At 38.9% G+C, this 20,430-nt stretch overlaps 3 protein-coding genes across 10 annotated transcripts; 1 reads left to right on the top strand and 2 right to left on the bottom strand.

The window, feature by feature from the left end:
* The first annotated feature begins 3,782 nt into the window (after window positions 1–3,782).
* Window positions 3,783–4,802, top strand: LOC115763719 (ubiquitin-conjugating enzyme E2 H). The gene is made up of 2 exons (XM_030706412.1): window positions 3,783–3,861; window positions 3,977–4,802. Exon 2 carries the CDS (start codon window positions 4,073–4,075, stop codon window positions 4,640–4,642), a length of 570 nt encoding a protein of 189 aa, XP_030562272.1. The 5' UTR covers window positions 3,783–3,861; window positions 3,977–4,072; the 3' UTR covers window positions 4,643–4,802.
* Window positions 4,803–15,245: 10,443 nt separating this feature from the next.
* On the bottom strand, window positions 15,246–17,538 carry LOC115763785 (band 7 protein AGAP004871-like). Of its 7 annotated transcripts, none has more exons than XM_030706506.1 (9): window positions 17,368–17,538; window positions 17,146–17,296; window positions 16,724–17,086; window positions 16,506–16,671; window positions 16,053–16,449; window positions 15,908–15,988; window positions 15,763–15,843; window positions 15,627–15,692; window positions 15,248–15,561 (listed from the first exon to the last, which is right to left on the bottom strand). In XM_030706506.1, the coding sequence occupies exons 1-9, from the start codon at window positions 17,516–17,518 to the stop codon at window positions 15,512–15,514; spliced, it is 1,506 nt and encodes a 501-aa protein (XP_030562366.1). In that variant the 5' UTR covers window positions 17,519–17,538; the 3' UTR covers window positions 15,248–15,511. The 7 variants fall into 7 exon arrangements, with proteins under 7 accessions (XP_030562372.1, XP_030562366.1, XP_030562368.1 ...); XM_030706508.1 differs by having other exon boundaries at window positions 15,917–15,991; XM_030706507.1 differs by having other exon boundaries at window positions 15,772–15,843; window positions 15,908–15,991.
* Window positions 17,539–17,585: 47 nt separating this feature from the next.
* On the bottom strand, window positions 17,586–19,189 carry LOC115763786 (band 7 protein AGAP004871-like). Of its 2 annotated transcripts, XM_030706514.1 has the most exons (6): window positions 18,979–19,189; window positions 18,759–18,909; window positions 18,338–18,700; window positions 18,114–18,279; window positions 17,758–18,033; window positions 17,586–17,666 (listed from the first exon to the last, which is right to left on the bottom strand). In XM_030706514.1, exons 1-5 carry the CDS (start codon window positions 19,064–19,066, stop codon window positions 17,779–17,781), a joined length of 1,023 nt encoding a protein of 340 aa, XP_030562374.1. In that variant the 5' UTR covers window positions 19,067–19,189; the 3' UTR covers window positions 17,586–17,666; window positions 17,758–17,778. The 2 variants fall into 2 exon arrangements, with proteins under 2 accessions (XP_030562374.1, XP_030562373.1); XM_030706513.1 differs by lacking the exon at window positions 17,586–17,666 and having other exon boundaries at window positions 17,680–18,033.
* Between the last annotated feature and the right edge of the window lie 1,241 nt (window positions 19,190–20,430).

A 20,430-nucleotide genomic window follows, 5' to 3' on the forward strand; every position in this document is an offset into this window, starting at 1 on the left:
AGCATAATCTGTAGCGAATCCCCTTTGAAACGGTTTTAGAAAGGTTAACTTAAGTTTGACAACAAGGTCAAACATGCACTTTAATTGAAAGGAACTCTTAAAGCTCTCAAAAGCTGTAATTGAGCTTATTTAAATTGAGCGCAAGCAATAAATATCGCTTTTTAGCTTTCAGCTCTTTGCGCTGAAAACATTAGCTTCAAAATAAGTTTGCTATTGCAATCAAGGACACATTTTAGAAAATTCTAATTTTAAACCTAAGATCTAAAAGTTTGTTCTTTAAATGGTTTATGCAGCACCCATTGCAATACTTAATACATTGCTTTTTGTTATGTCAAGTAAGTCAAGGGTTCTATTAACTTTTAAATAAAGGATAATATATGCATATTATTATTATATAATATTCTTTTTCGCTAATATTTCTCTGAGTGTATGAGCTGGTTACTTGCTCAAGCTCAATCTTTCTCCGTTAACTTCCTTATAATTTTCTCTGCAGTATTCAAATTTGTCGTTCCGTGTGTTGCAGTAATTAAAACTGCCGACGCCAGGTGGCAATGGACAGTGGTCATTGCTTTTATTTACGTTTTAGTAGTCTCTGCATCTCGTAGGCCCCACTGTTAGTTTTCCTTTTGACGTTCGCCTTTTGTATTTCGGGCCATTGTTTAACGGATTGCTGGGCGTTGTTTGCTCTTTGCCATAAGCTATTGTTGCAGGTAAGTGGAAAATTTTGTTCGCGTTTTGTATACACTTGTAGGGTGTATTATGTATTTGCCATGTAGAGCGTCACGCTAAGAAGGAGTCATCTGCGATGCCATCAATGTATCTATGTTTTCTTGATCAGTAACAACAGCCGATAACTTTCCCAAGGTCCCTGTCGCAGGCATATTAGTCGAGAACTAAATTATTTTATAAAGAAGTTCTAATCAAACCTTGGCTTAGACATCACATATATTTTTAGAAAGAATCGGAAGAACAAGTTAAAGCACGCTCAACCCTGACGAGCGCAACAAATCCGCGCACACATTTAAGAACCCCCAAGACATATGTCTAAAAGAGTATTCAATGTTCGGCGAGCAGTTCCCACTTTATTATTTTCTGTTTTAGTTTTGAAGTGTTGGTTGTCGGTTTTGTGGTCGCCTTTTGCATGGTCGGCGCTGGTTAAACACAGAAACAACTTCATTACCGAGAGTTAACAATGTGGCATAAAAAAGAATACCGAAAATTGACGTTCATGGTGGGCTTATTTCTTAATGCCATTGCCAGCCGACGGCAACCTCAGCTTCCGCTTCAGTCTCAGTCTCAATCGCAGTTTCTGTTTCATTCAATTCACAGTTTGCGAATCGGTTTTCGGCTTGGCTTCGGGGCTGGCGCGTAGTTTGCATTAATTTCACGTTTATTTCGCGCGATAATCGCATTTCACGTCCCATCTTTGGCGCGGCGGACGGGGCCAGATAATTGCCGCAGTCTGGGCTTCCATATTGTTTTAATGGCGGATAACGTCCTTAATGGCATCTATTAAACATTTAATTTATACACTTGAAAATCACATTAGGCTCGCGTCGGCATCACTTACAGCAAGTGCTAAAATGTTGCCAGTTAACTGCTTAAAGAATCGTATTTTATTTGATTATCAACTTTAATTTGATTACAACCCAATTCCACAAGCTGTATTACACAGTTATAGTTTTCACTGAATCAACAATTTATAAGAAATTAAATTTTACAATCTGCCCAATAAAAGATATTGTATATATATAGGCATGGGAGTCGAAAAATATAAAAGGGGAAATGTTTATTTGGTACTCATGCACTCAAATTAAATGTAGCATGAACCAAGTCAACAAATTGATAAACAAGTAAGAGTGTTGCTTATGGAAGTGCCAAGCTTCAAAATACCCTTACTGGAATTGGCCGCTGTTTGGTTCACAAAGAGGAAAAATTTGTTGCAAATAGATAATGGACTCTGATAAATACGCTATACTTTTTTCATTGCTTGACGCTTGTTATTCTCAACTAGTCAACGTTTTGAAAATTTTGATTGAACCGTGATGTTGTTGAACTACCTGTTAATTTCTTATAAAAAAAAGTTTTGCAACATGGAACTAGTATGCATTTATATTTAATTTCGAGCTAAAATAAAATAATCAATAATTCGTTAGAAACAGATAAGAAAAGAAAGACTTATATATACTCTTATGTTTAATTCCTGAAGACCAATTATTTTGTTTAGATTTTAATGTACTCTTCCTTTTAACATGCCCGCTGGAGGCATGGCGAGGTATATACGTATACAAATTCTAATTATTCATTGTAAACGCGCAGAGCGCTGACAGCGAAAACAATGAACGCACTCAACTGTGAAAACTGCAACAATGCGCATTCCAGACTCAGACCCAGACGCATACAAACAGCCGAGCAGAAATTACAGACGGGTGCGATAGGGTTGTGAATTTGGGGTATGGCATCAAGGGGACGGGATTGGGGGGAGCTAGGTTGAATGGTGCGCGTCATGGGCAAGGATTTGAGCAATGGGAAGAATCGTTGACATTTTTAACAATTTTCTAGTCGTTATTTACCATTGTTTTAGCTGCAGACCGTGGAGGGGGGGGGGAGGTGGGGGTAGAGACAGAGCGAAAACGAGAGAGGAGATAGAGAGAGAGAGAGAGAGAGAGAGAGAGAGAGAGAGAGAGACAGAAACAGAGAGAGAGCGCGAATGGAACAGAGAGAGAGCGCGAGTGGAACACAGATACAAATGCAGTTGTAGTAGCAGCTGCAGCAGTAGCGGCAGCTGCAGATACTTTCGTGCGAGTGTACACATGGCCGTCGTATGCTGTTTGCTATGGCAGCAATTTGCAGCATTTAGTGCAAAGTCCATTTAACTTTAATGCACTGCACTTGAAGTTATCTCGCAATCTTTTAGATACACAAGTGCAGTCGGAAGAAATGTTTATCTATGGGCGACAATCAGAAATGGATTCAAGCTTGAGTGAGTACTCCTAGAATATAGAATAGATAACGGACATGGCTGGAAAACAATACCCCAGCATCCCAGCATCCCACAGCCCGCCAGCCCAGCAATGCATACGTAATTATTTGCTGACCCTGGGAGCTCGCGACAATAATTTGTCAAGGCAGCCAAAAATATTTGCATCTGACCCACGCGCAATTAATGAAATTCACTTTTGGCGCGTTGACAAAATGTTTTCTACACCCTGTAATTATAATATGTGTAGAAGGGGTATGTATAACGAGTGAAAATGCATGTGACACATGAGAGAAGATGTTTACGAATCTCCATAAATTCTATATATTTTATTAAAATTTACGGCTAAGGCATTAGAGCTGATTTTTACATCATAAAAGCAGCATAATATCAGACTTCGAGGAAGCTTTTACGGCTCAATTTCGTATATAGGGTTTTGGATACATTAGTTTCACATGAAGCTCAAATTTACTATACATTTCCAAGTTTAACAATAAAATGATAACATAGTTGTATCTAGATAATTTTATATTATATTAAGTTGAAAATCTTGAGTTATTACCCACCCCACCACTTCAAAAGCTTAGGGTATTCGGGAGTCGAGCAACAGCATCTAAAGCGTTTTCTGTGCGCAATGCGCCAATGCTAAAAACACGAAAACACCAATAAACCACAAACTAAAAAGGGTGTTACGCGATTTTCGCAGAGAACTATGAAAAACAATATTTGGGATACTCCAGAAAATGTCTGAAAAATAGATTTGATTCTAATCGGAATATTCAATTGACATTTAAGTAGACGTACATTTTCAAAGTAGGCACTGATATTTAGTTTAATAAAATTATAATGTATTAGTAACAAAATTTTCGTTTCTTTTATATGTAAGTATTGGAATATTTTTTTTTAATTAGTTTTTTTTATATATATTTTTGTTGTCTTGTGGCGCATGCAAGTGCGCTAAATGAGAGTCGATTTGAATAACCGAATCATTGCCAGATGAATGCTTTTGAAGGTACCGCTGGGAACAGACGAGTGCACTCAAAATCTCAGTAGTTCCGATACGGAGACACACGTAGAATAACAGGAGACCAAATGGCCAATGTAGTCGTGAACACAACCTCGCCCATGGCTGGACGCCGTCTGAACCGCGACGTAAACAGGCTGTTGGCTGCGGGGTATCATACAACCGTTGACGACGACATGACCAATTTGGACGTGCGCCTTGAGGGACCGATGGGCACCGCTTACGAGGGTGGCGTCTGGACGGTGAATGTGTCAATGCCTCAGGAATATCCATTGAAGGCGCCGCGCGTACGTTTCGTTACCAAGATTTTGCATCCGAATATTGAGTTCACCACCGGGCTTGTATGCATGAATGTCTTTAAGCAGGCCTGGTCGGCCAATTATGATCTGGTGAATATATTTGAGACATTCTTGCCGCAATTGTTGCGGCATCCGAATCCCCACGATCCGCTCAATCATCATGCGGCAGCCATTATGAAGCGTTCCGACCAGGACTTTCGTGATACTGTATCCATGTTTCTTCGGATGTACGCCCTACCGATTGTCTTGCCAGGGCAATCAAAGGATAATGACAACCTCGAGAAACGGTCCTCGGATTTAAGTTTATCCGACCTGCTAACCGATGATGATGACGATTAACTGTTGGCTGGTCTTTTGTTTTTTTTTTTAGTAGTGTGCATTTCCATTGAACTACCAAATGCTATATTTTTTTTCTTTTGATCAGGATTAGTATTGAAAATGTATTTAACAAAGTATTCGAAAGTCTTATAGTCTAATAAACAAAACGTAACAGACAAAAATTACAATTCAAGAATTTGCTCAGCTGAAAAGTAGTTTAATCAGGAAAAAAAAATGTATAATTAGGTTAATACAAAAAAAATGTCTTTGATGACTTCTACGCATACAACTTTTTTCTGAGTTTCAACTTTGGAATGGCAAAAATTTAATTTATAAATTATAAATGTACATATCTTAAGATCAACCTCATATAACAAAATGGAGTATTTGTGTACACTTCTGTAGATTACTAGAAATAATTCATATATTGTTTGCTCTACTCGCTTTTAATTAAGATAAGTTTCTGGGTAATTTACAAAGCAACCGATTTAATACCCCTAAAAGCAGCATTCAATATTGACAACCTCTTAAAATTCATTGAATATTCTCGAAGGCTTAAGGTCCACGCATATCGCAGCTAATTGTCACTTGGGTTCGTCCCATAAATTTAAGATTGTCAAACAAAGGGGTCAAAGTGCAGAGAAACAAATTTTTAATGCGTGGAAATCATGTGGAAATTGCGATTTGAATGCCTTAATTGCCAAGTCACAAATGCGTTTAATGCCAAAAAGTCCTGCGAGTGTCAACTTGCCTAAAGCCAAATGGAAAATAAATAATTTTAAGTGATACTTTAAAAGCACAGCCGGCAATTAGCAGCAATTGAATATATTTGTCTATTTTTAGGTACTTGTTAAATTTATTTTAACTAGAAATAGAATATAATTAATTTTTAATCATTTTGTTCTGTTTTAGACATTCACTGCTTTTTAAACACTCAGACATTGTTATAATTTCTCAGTAGCTGCCCAACGACTTAATTAAATTCAAATTCCTCGTCTCGTCCATTTTTCAACGTCAACCGCTCCTGTTACCAGTTAGTTCGCATAACTTTATCGCAAATATTCCTATTAAAATTCTCCGACTGCCACATAATTAGCCAAAGAAATGGCGCGTCGACTACTGAAGCATAATGAAAGCCAGAAGCTAATGAGAAGGGTGGAAATTCCATCAAACAGCTACCACTTTAATCTTTAAGCCTGATTGTCAATTTTTGCAACTGTTTGCTTAGTTCCATTGTCATAAGGGGTATTCTATCGTTTCCTCTCTTTTCTTTTTATATATACTAAGTATATACCAAAATTCAACAGCAGGCAAATCAATACTCAAGGATAAACAACTAGGGCCCAGCAAAAACAAGATGAAATGAAATTCGTCAGTTGCCTGAAATTGATTTAAATCGTTAAAGGAGTATTCGCATTTTCCAATCCGCCAGCAGCCCTCACTCCATCACCCCTGCCAGTTGCCACTTTTCGCTTGCTAATACCAATGACGTCGCTGTGCAACGTTCCACACTGATGCGCCGGCAACAACAATGGGGCAACCACGAGTGGGACAGCCAGTCAGCCAGTCAGCGAGTTGATGGGCTGCACGTGTAGCAATAGGGAAAAGGGGCCAGAAAAAAAAGCCAAGCGAATTTTATAGAATTTCGTGTTTGTCAAATGACTTTTTCGACATCGACATAGATGTCGACATCAAAATGATGCCGTTAGTGGAAGGTTCCATAGAATATGGAATGCAAACGACAAGAGTCTAATGAATTGTACACCCGCATCAAATGAGATGCAACATGTTGGCATCTATGATCAGATAGGTTATCGCCTAAATGAATGGAGCATTCAACTCGCAAAAGGACGGAGAAAGTGTCAATATAATATTTGTCTGTGAGCATGAGAACGTGTTGTGTTTCTTGAACAATTATTCGAGCTATTCATAACATTCATCAGTTGAGGCTTTCGCTCTTAGCCATTTAAGTTGAATACATTTAACCGGTTTCCATTCTTGTGCTTTTTATACCCTGAACCCATTAAAAATGGGTATAAGGGTATATTGTATTTGTGCAAAATGCAAATGTATGTAACAGGCAGAAGGAAGCATCTCCGACCCCATAAAATATATATATTCTTGATCAGCACCAATAGCCGAGTCGATCTGGCCATGTCCGTCTGTCTGTCTGTCCGTCTGTCCGTCCGTTCGTCCGTCCGTCCGTCTGTCCGTATGTATGAGCGCAAGGATCTCAGAACCTATAAGAGCTAGAGAAATTTTAGATGTAGGTGCTCCTATCAAATCGAGTTTGTTTCAGAAAATCGATATCGATATCCTGTTTTTTGGGCAATTTTGGTAAATAATACGAGCTATGTCACCAACCTTGACATATAGCTTCTAAAATAGAATATATGTATGCATTTGATGTTGGAAGAAGAGGGTTCAGGGTATCCCCTAGTCGGGAGCTCCCGACTAGAACCTCTTACTTGTTATACCCTGAACCCATTAAAAATGGGTATAAGGGTAACAGGCAGAAGAAGCATCTCCGACCCCATAAAGTCTTTATATTCTTGATCAGCACCAATAGCCGAGTCGATCTAGCCATGTTCGCCTGTCTGTCTGTCCGTCCGTCCGTCTGTCCGTCTGTCCGTATGTATGAACTCAAGGATCTCAGAACCTTTAAGAGATAGAGCCTTGTAATTTTAGATGTAGGTCCTCCTAGTGCCTGCGCAGATCAAGTTTGTTTTCCGATAATCGATAGCTTACTCCGTTTCCAAGCAATCGATAAGAATCGATATCGGCATCCTATTTTTTGAGCAAATTAGGCAAAATTAGGGTCACCAAAGCTAGAGTCACCAAATTTGATATGTTGCTTCAAGAATATTATATATATATCAAGAATCTTTCATTTTATACCTACCGCCACCTCCCAGCTGCCACCGCAGAGCTATAAATAAAGTTAATAACCCAATTTATATTGACCACCAATTTAAGACACAATTTGAATGCAATTGAATTTTGTTATATGTAACTGCTTAGTTGGATGGCACAGCTGGCGAAAACATCAAGAATTTGTGTATTCGTGCGCATCTGCTTCGCATTCTATCGCATTCTAATAGCATGGTTATTGCGACTGTGCCGCTATTAAAATTGGTTTTCAATAATTCTTAATTATTGCTGTGGCTGTTGAGAAAAGGCATAGGAAGTGGTTCGGTCTCTTTTTTTTGGCTGGTAAAGTAGTCAGCAAGTAACACGGTCAGTTGCGAGTTCGAGTCCTGCCAAGGAAACTTTTTTAATAAACTTTTATTACTACAAACGAGCGCGTTGCGCGAACTGCATTTACTGTTGGATTAACTAATAAAGTTAATTTAAATAATAAAATATTTATATCTCTGCTGGATTAGAACTGGCGATTACACATTCATTCGTCCGACGCACACACGTTTCCGAAGCACTCAAATTGATGTTGATGTTCCTTGCAAATGAGTTTGATTTTAAATATTAAGCCTCAACTTAGTGTTCATTTTCAACCCTCAAGATTGAGATTTAGTATAATTTTCAGTCTCTTAATTCTTACGGTTTGGACTGTGGCCTGATTAACAGTCAGTACAAACTCTTTAATGTATAAAGATAATATAACAAGGGACATAAATCAGTTTGTCGGTATACTTAAAACGTCTCCAGTTAAATATATTTGTATAAAACTGTTCTTGACGTACTTCATGTCCTTGTTCTTCTTTCAATTAACGATGTATAGCTTTAACTTTCGCTTAGTATGTATGTAAAATATATCCTGCTAGTTGGCATTCCATTCACATTGCTTCAAGTATAGATTTTAACGCTTATCTTTTGCTATTACTTATTCCTTCTGACATGTCCTTGGCGTCCTCCATCTGGCCCACATGAGTAGCCAACAAATTCAGTTTATTTATTTTATTGCGCATCTTCTATATCTATCTCTTAGCACCCCAGGAAGCATGTCCTTCAAGCTAAGGAACACTCACTATATAAACGCTACGGCATTCATTTCTAAGCTAGACCATGCACAGTGGAAATTAACTTAGGTGTACAAGTAATAAATATTCTAATTGAGTACGTTGCGCAAAAGTTTGCCCAACAGAGGCGCAAAAATACTTGAAGTCCATTTGCTTGTCTAGAGATTCTCTCAAGCAGAATGCTGATTGCTTGTAGAACCATTCGATTCAAGTGGGAGAGCTCCAACTACTTGGAGAGATTCTAAGGCGACAGACGACAGTCGAGCACTGAGAACTTTAAATGGTTCAGAGGATTCGCCTGCATCGCTCACTAATTTATTCAAGTAAATTAACTCAAGCGCCCAATAGAGGTTGGTCTTAGCAACAAAGATGCTGATGGTCCGAAGGCCGGGGGCTCTCTTTATGCTGCTAGGCACGTTGATATTGCGAAAAGCAACTTATTAGCATATTCTAATTAATTTATATTATTCCAAAATGCACAAACTTAATTGCTACGACCACTTAGTTAATGAAATTGTAGTTCAACTCCGGACCATGCGATTCCCAAACTTTATACGGCTGTCAATGACAATTTCCAGCGGGCAGGAGAGCCCGTTGACAGTCTGCACTAGAGATGGGTACGTGACAGACACAGCTCGAACACGAACAGGAGCACGAACACGAAATATATGTTTGAAAGACACAACACGACCCATGAATCAATAATAAATAATTATTCTTTAAATATAATATTTTATAAGAAAAAGAATGACCAAAAACATTAAAGAAATACCGTAATTATTATTAAAACTAGATATTGATGATTATGGGAAATTATACCAAATTATATTTTTAAATGTAAGCATCGACTGTGTAAAATACTTGAATTAAATTTAGTTAAATCTTACTGATTTCTTTGAATAAATAAATATCTATGTATATTTCTTAACTTATTGAAGTTATAATTTAATAATATTTCGTGTCACGCGCTCAACCCTAAAGTGCAGCTACAAAAAATGAGGCTTAATATAAACTTTTAACAAGAGTCACAGGAAGCCAACATAATTTTAAGACGACACAACATTCGTAAGTCTCATTCTTAGTGCGTGTTAGGGTGAGCGTGTGTGGGGCGTGTGTGGGAGTCTAGTGGTGGCTGGGTGGCGCCCACATTCATTAAGAAACGACAAAAGTAACAGGCTTGAGATTTTGTTGGCAAACAAATTTTTTACTAACTCTTATGGCTGCTACAGTAACAGCAGCAGAAGTCGAGTTACAGCTACAAAACTTTCAGGCAAACGCGCAGATACACACACACACACATACGCGCACACTAGCATACAGACAATTTGCATTTGCCTTACGTCTGGTAAACAGATTGCGTTGCGTATACGCCCTGTTATCTTTTAGCCCCTTTTGAGCCAAGCCCCCTGCCCCAGCCAAGTCCATTCGTCCGACTGGCACTTTGTCACGAATAAAGTTTGAGTGTTTGTAAGTTATTTCAGTCGAGGTCTGGGTACGATTGTCTGTCTGGCTGTGTGTCTGACAAGCGACGACACATGTTTTCAGAGTCGTTGGGATCTGCTGCTGACACAATGCGGCAGCTAATTTATGCCGCATAGAACTAAGCCCGAGATTGGCTGAAAGCCGACCACCTTTGTGTGCGCCTGCATAACTGTCTTGTTAATAACATGCGCTTCCACAATTCGACAGCACACAATTAGCATTCGACTGCTTTGAGCTCCACCCCTAGGCCGACCCCTTAACACTGCACAGCAGCATATCCATTGTTGGCTTAGACAAGCTGCGACAATGCTTACTTTGTGTCGGAGAGTGCTCAATGATATCCATTTGGCATGGAATGCACAACAGGTATTGTGTCAGCTGTATAGCAGCTTCAATTACCAGACAGTGTGGCCAAGAGCTGAGTGTCGCACATCAATGAGACATACTGAAGAGACTGGAGGGTTTATTAAAGCTAATTGCTGATTGCTTTGTAAATAAACTAAATCTAAGCTTCTTATGCAGAGTTCTAGACAATAAATCTCCGAATTTTATAGCCAAACGTTTCTGAAGCCAATCAATTATGACCCGTTTCTTTAAGTACATAATCAATGGTTCAATATTTAAAAATTAAAAACAAAGATTAGATGCATATTCTTCCTTTTTATATTCATGCTCATGCTTATATGTATATATGTATTCAAATTAAAATTTGAAGACCAAGATATTGCCTTTAATTTGATATTTTGCTGCAAATATGTTTTCGTTTTTGACAATTATGAGCATTCATTTATTTCTTTTTTATAGCTTATATAATTTAGCCAAACATGATGAAAAATACATCAGATTTATTAACATTGTGTCCATCTAAGGCTCTCAAAATGCAATAAACAAACGTCAGAGGATATTTAACCGGAGGCGCTTATTGTTCCAGATTTGTCAGGGCAAACGTTCAACAAAAAAGATTTTCAATGTAATTGCCAAAAGGGGGCTTGAAATAACAACAGAAAAAAAATAATTTGGTATAAATCCACTTTGTGAAACTAGTTTTCAGTGCCAAGAGACGAACTGCGACCTTGAATAAATCAGGCAACAAACGAGGCGGGACAAAGGGGAGAAATATGCCCAGTTACCATTCAAATTGTTAGGGGCGGGCAATAAAACGGATGTCAATAAATGCGATTGACAATGACAAACATGAAATCGAATGCAGTAAGGTTAACAAAATGATGAAAAAATGCCAATTCCGGACACAATACAAACAAGTAAGAGGTTCTAATCGGGAGCACCCGACTAGGGGATACCCTGAACCCTCTTATTCCAACACCATATAAATTAATAAGAAATGTTCCCTTGGCAGGGATCGAACTTGCGACAGACCGCACCACTTGCTATGCCTCTACTCAACAGCCACACCAACAATTAATTACTTATGAAAAAAAAGGAACTCAAATAAAATTACAAAAAAAGAATAAAAAGAAAAAAAAAAGCAATTACCATGCTATTAGATTGTGAAGTAGACGCGCATGAATGTGTGTGTGTACATGTATACAGAAATTCTTAAAGCTGCTGCCCCATTCAATTGCGCAGTTGAATATAACTTTGGTTTTTCTTAACCGATCTTTATGAAATTTTCTACAGTATATCTTATTGTACTATAGAATATTTGTGTATTCTGAAAAAGTCAATTGCATTTAAATTGTGGCTTAAATTGGTTGGCAATAAAAGTTCGGTTATTAACTTGATTTATAGTTCTAGGGTGGTAGCGGGGAGGTGGCGATATGTATGAAATTAAAGATACTTGAAATATCTATAATATTCTAGAAGCAACATATCATATTTGGCGGCTCTAACTCTTATTATTTACCAAAATTGCTAAAACAAAACAGGATGTCGATATCGATTTTTATCGATTGCTTGGAAACGAAGTAAGTTATCAATTATCGGAAACAAACTCGATCTGCCCGGGAGTTAGGAGCATCTACATCTAAAATTTCAAGTCTCTAGCTCTTATAGGTTCTTAGATCCTTGCGTTCAAACATACGGACGGACGGACGGACGGACAGACAGACGGACATGGCTAGATCGACTCGGCTTTTGATGCTGATCAAGAATATATATTCTTTATGGGGTTGGAGATGTTTCCTTCTGCCTGTTACATTAATTTGGATTTTGCACAAATACAATATACCCTTATACCCATTTTTAATGGGTTCAGGGTATAAAAATAAAGCTGAAAAATGAAATCGTGCTGAGGTCAAATGCCAAACAAAGTGGGCGAAAAAAAAATCAAAACCCCAACGATAACCAAAAGACCTTAAAACAAAATGAACCCAACAGAGTGACAGCTGAGCTGAGCGTCTAGGTTTACAGATGGCAGAACATTTACGGCCACTGTGGCCGTGTGTCATCTGGTGACCAATGATTCCAAAGAGCAGGAGGAAAAACAAGTAAGAGTGCTCCACTCTAGTGTGCACGACTAGCACATGCTACATAAGCAGAGCATAAAAGAAATAATTGAAACAGAAGAAGCGAAAATAATTCCTTAGATCTGACGTCTCATCCTTTCAATACCGAGTGTTGTTATCGATATTTAATCGATTACCGATAGTTATCGATATTTTTGGAACATGCATGATCTACAACAGCCATATCTTATGGGGTTAGATAAGTCTTCCTGTGCAAGCACGAGAGCTCCACTCAAGTGCGCACGACTAGCAGATGCTCCTGAAAAAGGACATGTAAAACGAAAGAATCGAAAAATCTGACGTGTCCGTTACCTCGAGCTATTGCTTATTGGGTTAGAGTAACCTTGATGGGTTTGCTTCATTAAATTCTTTAAAACAAGTATACCCTTTTGGCCCACTTTCTAGGGTGTAAAAAATGGAGAAAACCAAATGACAACTGAAATGACCAAACGTCAAGTGCACACATATACCTCCACACCAACTCTCCGGCAAAGGAAACAGCTTGCTCGTTCTCCGGATTTAAATGTGAATTAAAGAATTCCCCAAAGGTCCACAGCTGCATGGCACATGAAAGATGGCTTATTTGCTACTAGTTGGCCTCTTATGGGGAGTCAAGGGTTCGGTGCGGCATCAAATGTGCAAACATTGGTTTAGAGAGCGCCACTCGCCACTCGCCACTTGCTGCATTTGCCATTTGCATAAATCAAATTTGAATATGCATCGCTGGCTGACACAGGCAGCGCCAGTTCCGAATGTAGGGGGTGGATGCGGGACTACAAGCTCAAAACAGCTGCACAAACACGTACATGCAGCAAAAGTACATGTGTGTGCGCGCGGATGAGTGTGTTGTGCGTGTGTGCGGGTGTTGTGCTGCACCTGTCCTCTAACACGCACGATATGAAAAGCACGCACCAAACTTACGGACACTCGCGCGCTCACACACAAGCAAACGCTAAAGTGTGTGCGAATACAAAGCAGCAAACTGTACAATTCAGACACCCGACAAAACGTAACTAAACGTTATCTAGCTTTAAAAATATTTTTCGATTTTTATATAACGTTTCACGACATATTGAATAGATTAATTTAATTTTATTCCGACACCAAATGCAGTTCGCGCAACGCCGCTTGTTTGAAGTCATAAAGATAAATTAAACAAATAAAGTTCGAGCTCGCAACTGACCGTATTACTTGCTGACGACACTACTCAACAGACAAACCAGCAAAACAAAAAAAAATAGCTTCCCAGGTAGGGCTAGAACTCTCGACAGACCTCAACCCTTGCTATACTTCTACTCAACAGCTACACCAAAATTAAATATTATTGAGAAAAAAACGAACTTAAATAGCATTACAGAAACAAGTCGTAATTACAATGATGTAAGAAGGCGATAGAATGCGAAGCAGACGCGCATGAATGTGTGTGTGTACATGTATACACAAATTCTTGATGTTTTCGCTATCTGTGCCATCCAACTGAGCAGCTACATATTACTTTGGTTTTCTCTTAACCGATCTAAATGAAATTTTCACATATAATACTTGTGTATTCTAAAAAAGTCAATTGCATTTAAATTGTGGCTTAGATTGGTTGGCAATAAAAGTTGGGTTATTAGCTTGACTAAAGCACTGTGGTATAAGCGGGGAGGTGCCAATAGTTATAAAATGAAAGATACTTGATATATATATATACAATACTCTAGAAGCAACATATCAAGTTTGGTGACTCTAGCTCTTAAATTTACAAAAATTGCTAAAAAAAAACAGGATGTCGATATAGATATTTATCGATTGCTTGGAAACGGAGTAAGTTATCGATTATCGGAAACAAACTCGATCTGCGCAGGTACTAGGAGGACCTACATCTAAAATTTCTCTAGCTCTTATAGATTTAGAGTTCCTTGCGTTCATACATACGGACGGACGGACGGACAAACTGAGAGCCGGACGGACGGAAAGACGGGCATGGCTAGTTCGACTCGGCTATTGATGCTGATCAAGAATATATATACTTTATGGGGTCGGAGATGCTTCCTTCTGTTACATACATTTGCATTTCGCACAAATACAATGTACCCTTTTACCCATTTTTAATGGGTTCACGTATAAATGGGTATAAAAAATATTGAATATTACAATATTATTACTAACCGGTTAACACATTTTGTCAAATTGCGTTTTTTATTTCCCATATATGTGTTGACATTTTTGTTGGGTGATTTCCTCGGCGTATTCTTTGCACTGACTGGCACGTTATGATTAAACTTTCTTTGCTAATTTACGATGCACACAAAAAAAAAACGTATTATAATTACATTAAACCATGCGAGTGCGAGACGTGCGACAAGTATGCGGCAACATTTTGATGCAACCGATATTTGTGAATTATACAAATTTAACATAACATTAATTTAAGTTAATATTGTTAAAAACACATTTGTCGTGTCTCTTACGCGTTAGTTCAATTTATGTTACACGCCAGTCTGTGCCCGGCCTCTAGCCTGCCTTTTTCAGAGAGAGAGAGAGAAAGAGAGAGAGAAAGAAGCTTTTGTGTACATTTGTGATGCATAGAGTAATGTAATGTTTGAAGGGAAGATTTAGTAAGTATGTGCAATTGGGGGATTTACAATACAAAAGGAAATAATACCAACAAATAAAAATTAAAAGCAAAATATATAACATTCACAACAAAACTAAGGTATAACAATTTAATAAAACAGAAATAAAACAAATAAAGCACAATATACGCAATAATTTGTACATGTTGTAGACACTTGAAGAAAAATATCCATGTTATAAGGTTCGAGCAGCTACATAAAAAGGTTACTTGAGTTTAAGGCACATTGAAAATTTGCTTTCACTACAGTAAATATGGAAACAACTCGTGACACTTCATTAGACTACTTCTTGCTTGCAGCTAGTAAATTAATTAAATTTTTAATTTTTTACTTAGCAGCTCCTGATATTCACTTATGGGCGCGCCGGTATGTTTGAGTTGCCTCTGTACCGGGAACATCTTCAAAAACAAATTAATACAAAATTAAAGAAAGTTAAGATCTTTTCTGTGAATTCAGAGCTCACTATTTCGACTGGGACTGATATGCTGTGATTGCGCTTCAGGCGGCTGTGGGGTTGTATTTGGAGCATCTTTAAACAATATAGAATAATTTAGAGCATATACAGTTGAGGAAGTAATAAATAGGAATACGCATTATACCTTTATTACCTGGTACAGAAGCGGGTGTCTCTGGTTTCGCTTCAGACTGATTTTCGCCCGTTGCTGTACTGGCTACAAATTCTAAAAACAGAGAGGAATTTCAGTAAGGATTCATAAGTCGGGCTGCAACAAAATCGAAACACACTATCATTACTTGGTTCGGGTTTGGATTCGGAAAGCACTAATCCTGTTGCAGACGAATCCTTACCATCTGTCGAATTCAGATCTTCTAAAATGTAGGAATAATAAGGCATAAATAGGCAGGACAATAACTAATATTAAGAACATACGGTAATTTGAATTGGAATCGGTTAAATTAGTTTGCGATTCAGACAGATTTTGTTTCTGCTGACCCGGATTTGGTTTCTCTTCTGTGGCATCTGGAAGACCAGTGTGCATACTCATAAAGTCTTTGTAAATGGTTTCATTTACTTTATCCAGGCCCATATAGGATTCACCGTCCGACGTCACGGGCTCGCCGGGATTTTTAACGAATGGCTCAAACATGGCAGTGAAAAGTGATTTTAAAGAATCTCTTTGCAAGTCATCGTCATCTGGGTTTCCAGGTATCTTACGCTGACCACCGCCGGTTTCTGTAAACGCTGACAACATCTCGATTGGCATGGGATAGTATATTTTAAGGTGACGTTCATGCGAAATCGATGTTAAGATCTGCAAGTGCCGCAACTGAAAATGCAATATATATTTCACTTATACTCATGCCCTATTCTCATCGTATTTACCTGTAAGGTTATTTTATTTTCAGCCATCACATCAGATGCCTCCTTCAAAGCCCTTGAGGCCAAGAGCTCTCCCTCCGCAGATATGATTTTGGCACGAGCTTCCCTCATTGCCTCCGCTTCGCTAGCCAACGACCTCTGAAGACTTTCTGGAAGGTGTATGTCCTTACTGAAAATAAGTATAAGATGCCTGCTTAAAGCCAATTAGATGCGAATCTTACATTGCGACTCTTTCGATCCTCACACCCCACTTCTCTGTTGTGCGGTCTACAGCTAGCCCAATTTCTTCTGACAGAGCTTCCCTGGATATCAGAAGGTCATGAAGTGTTTTGGAACCCACAGCGTTACGCAGCGTTGTCTGAGCTATAAAAAGAGTTGATTCGTGCAAATTCGAAATTTGGATTGTCGCATGCAATGAGCCTGTGATGTAATAGAACAGGACTGCATCGACGCTGATCGTCACAGAGTCTTTAGTGATCATCTCCTGGGTTGGAATCACCTCCACTCTAGTGCGCAGATCCACTAGAGAGTAGGAGTCGATGCACGGCAAATACCAGACCAGACCCGGCCCACGTGCGCCTCGTCTAAACGAAAAGAAATGTTCGTGTAAAAGAATAAATGTAATCTCTCCATCAAGTATTACCTAACACGCCCCAGGCGAAAGAATATCGCCCGATGAAATTCCGCGATCGTAATGAAACAGAAGAGTATGGAGATGGGAAAGGTGATCAATACAAAGAACCATGAAACAGCTATTGCTACTACTTCAGACGTCGTGTTTTTCTGGCTCTCACCTACAAGAGAATCGAAGACAAAACGGACCTTAGTATAAGAGCCAATAGACTCGAAGCTATGTTACAATTACTTGTTTTAATATATGACCTTCCTTCTCTGCGGCTGTTTAGTTTCTTGGATTCATTATTATTGGGTGATCTTTCTCCGTTGCCATTTTTAACATTTTCAGCACTTTTCCTCTCTGCATTTGTCTGGTCACGTGAATTCGGTTGAATATCCATAACGACAAATTTTGTAGTTTATGTGAATTTGGAAGCACATATTTACTAGACTATTAAATGCTTAACAATTCTTAGAGATCTTGATTCAAAAAAAACAAAACTTGTACAAAATATTTTAATGTTTCACCACACAAACCAATATTTTCAACTGTAAATTTTTTTTTTAATTGTATTCAGCTTCATTTATATTAAATACTAATAAAAAGGTATTCGTGTTTCCATCCTCGTTTAATACCTACTATAGCATATGCGTCCAATTCCTAACATTGGTATTCAAGCTGAGGTTGACTCTGTTCTTCATTGATATTATTTTCAGTAGCTCTAGAAGTTGTTCTGTACTCAGCCTCAGAACCCTTTACCGTTGTAATACCACACAATTCTAATAAGGGTTCGAAACCAGCCTCACCACCCTTTTTACGGCCCTCAAATGGTGACAATATCTCCATAGGGAAAGGATATATTATCTTAACAAAGCGCTCATGAGCAATCGATGTAAGGATCTGCAAATGTCGCAACTATATAATTCAGAGCGACATGAAAGTGAAAGTAAAAGTGAAATTAAATGAATATTTATAGATTTTAGGATAATACGTGCCTGTAAGGTAATTTTATTTTGAGCCATCACATCAGATGCCTCCTTCAAAGCCCTTGAGGCCAAGAGCTCTCCCTCCGCAGATATGATTTTGGCACGAGCTTCCCTCATTGCCTCCGCTTCGCTAGCCATAGTTCGCTGAAGACTTTCTGGTAAGTTTATATCCTTACTGAAAAAGTACCATATATAAAGAAATCCACTTCAAGCCAAGAAATTTTGAATCTTACATTGCGACTCTTTCGATCCTCACACCCCACTTCTCGGTTGCGCGGTCTACAGCTAGCCCAATTTCCTCAGACAGAGCTTCCCTGGATATCAGAAGGTCATGAAGGGTTTTGGAACCCACAGCGTTACGCAGCGTTGTCTGAGCTATAAAAAGAGTTGATTCGTGCAAATTCGAAATTTGGATTGTCGCGTGCAATGAGCCTGTGATGTAATAGAACAGGACTGCATCGACGCTGATCGTCACAGAGTCTTTAGTTATCATCTCCTGGGTTGGAATCACCTCCACTCTAGTGCGCAGATCCACTAGAGAGTAGGAGTCGATGCACGGCAAATACCAGATCAGACCCGGCCCACGAGCGCCTCGTCTAAATGAAAGGAAATGGTCTTGCGAAAGAATAAATCAATCTGTCCATCAGGTATTACCTGACACGTCCTAGACGGAAGAATATCGCCCGATGAAATTCCGCGATCGTAGCGAAACAAAAGAACAAGGAGATGGGAAAGGTGACCAATACAAGAAGCCACGAAACAGCTATTGCTACTATTTCAGACGTCGTATTTTTATGGCTCTCACCTACAAGGCAATCGAAGACGAACATTCCTTAGTATGGGATCATATAGGTTCCAGCTATGAAACAATTACTTGTTTGAATATGTTTCCTTCCCTCTCTGCGTTTAGGTACTTCCACGCCATCATCATCTTCATTGGCTAATCTCTGTTTATCTGTCATTTCCTGGTAGCGTGAGTTACGGTGTGCTCTAACGGAAAATTTTGCAGCTGACTATTAAAGATTGAAAAAAAGTCGTGTATGCTTAACAAATCTTAGAGTTATTGATTAGAAAAATGATACAACAAATACTATTTTTTTTTTGCTATGCTACAAGATAACCGGACAACATATAGAAATTATGTAAGATTACTGTCAAATTTGAACCGGCGACTTGCCGCTTGTTTAGGCTGTGCATTAAAAACCAGTCAGTTAGGGCAAACTCTTTTATTATTTTTAATCTCATTGAGCTTATTTTGCAAGATTAAAGTAGTTTGCCGTTTGTGCTTGAAACGCAGCTTACGCCTACAAGTTTGCACAACATTTGGAGAAAAGTAACTGCAAACTTTTAGATTTATATGCAATTGCATTTTGGACAATTTCACAGAATGCCAAACTTTAGGAAAACAAAGAAGAATGCCCGACTGCAGTGGACTCGACTATGAGTTGCCCTTTAGGATGCTTTGTATATGCAAGCCTGCAGATTGTAGCCGAACGCAGCTGTGCATACTACCCATTTGTAGGCCCCGGCATCGGCATAGGGTACAAGAACATTATAAAGAAAATACGCAATGGTCAAAAATGTCCAGGAGAGAGGTGGAGGTCAGAAAAAAATAAGGATGTCACTGAAAGTTGCTTAAAGTTGGCAGTCGAAAAACTGAAAACTTTTGTTTTCTCGCCTCCTTTTTTCGCTTTTCATTTTTTGAAGCGACACGCAAATGGCAACTCACAAAAGACAATGGAGAGTCCTGCACGGGGGCGGGGGGGGGGGGGGGGGGGGGGGGGGGGGGGCGGAGTGGGTTCTGCATGGGGATGTAATAACTTGGGAATGACTTCTGTTGCTTCCTCATAATGCATTGTACGGCAGTGGCAGCTTCTAACTTTTTCACTCAGTGACCACATGTGTGATTCCAAAAGTTTCTTCTTTACTTCATTTTTCTTTTTTTTTTGCTCACCCGCTGCCAGATTCATGCGATGCCATCATAAAGTAATTTATGTGATTTTCCCTTCCTCAGTGCAAATGCAGCGACATATGGTCAGCAGGCAAGCATGCAGGCAGGCAGATAGACAGCCAATTGGCTCGTCGAGTCACATAGAAAATGACTCTATTATGTTTTGGAGTCGAATGGGCAACATTCTGTGATGGGGCACAAAGTTATTAGTCCACAGGGAACGCCCGACCGCAGCATATGAACAAATTTCATGAACTGACTAAATGAATGTCATCAGACTAAACTAATCCGTCATTGTCAGCATTTGTAATGGAATATGGCTACATCGAAGCGCACAACAACATATATTACCGCATTGACTAAGCTAGGGGCATA

The sequence above is a fragment of the Drosophila novamexicana genome, unplaced genomic scaffold, assembly GCF_003285875.2.
Source record: "Drosophila novamexicana strain 15010-1031.04,08,12 unplaced genomic scaffold, DnovRS2.1 tig00000770-arrow-pilon, whole genome shotgun sequence".
In the NCBI taxonomy this organism is placed as follows: domain Eukaryota; kingdom Metazoa; phylum Arthropoda; class Insecta; order Diptera; family Drosophilidae; genus Drosophila; species Drosophila novamexicana.

Coding starts and splice junctions, on each gene's coding strand:
- LOC115763785 (XM_030706505.1), bottom strand. CDS start 17,518: ATGGATATTCAACCGAATTCACGTGACCAGACAAATGCAGAGAGGAAA. Junction 17,087..17,145: donor TTTCGCCTGGGGCGTGTTAG/GTAATACTTGAT, acceptor CTTTTCGTTTAG/ACGAGGCGCACGTGGGCCGG. Junction 16,450..16,505: donor AAAATAAAATAACCTTACAG/GTAAATACGATG, acceptor TTGCATTTTCAG/TTGCGGCACTTGCAGATCTT.
- LOC115763719 (XM_030706412.1), top strand. CDS start 4,073: ATGGCCAATGTAGTCGTGAACACAACCTCGCCCATGGCTGGACGCCGT.
- LOC115763786 (XM_030706514.1), bottom strand. CDS start 19,066: ATGACAGATAAACAGAGATTAGCCAATGAAGATGATGATGGCGTGGAA. Junction 18,910..18,978: donor AAGGAAACATATTCAAACAA/GTAATTGTTTCA, acceptor ATTGCCTTGTAG/GTGAGAGCCATAAAAATACG. Junction 18,034..18,113: donor AAAATAAAATTACCTTACAG/GCACGTATTATC, acceptor TGAATTATATAG/TTGCGACATTTGCAGATCCT.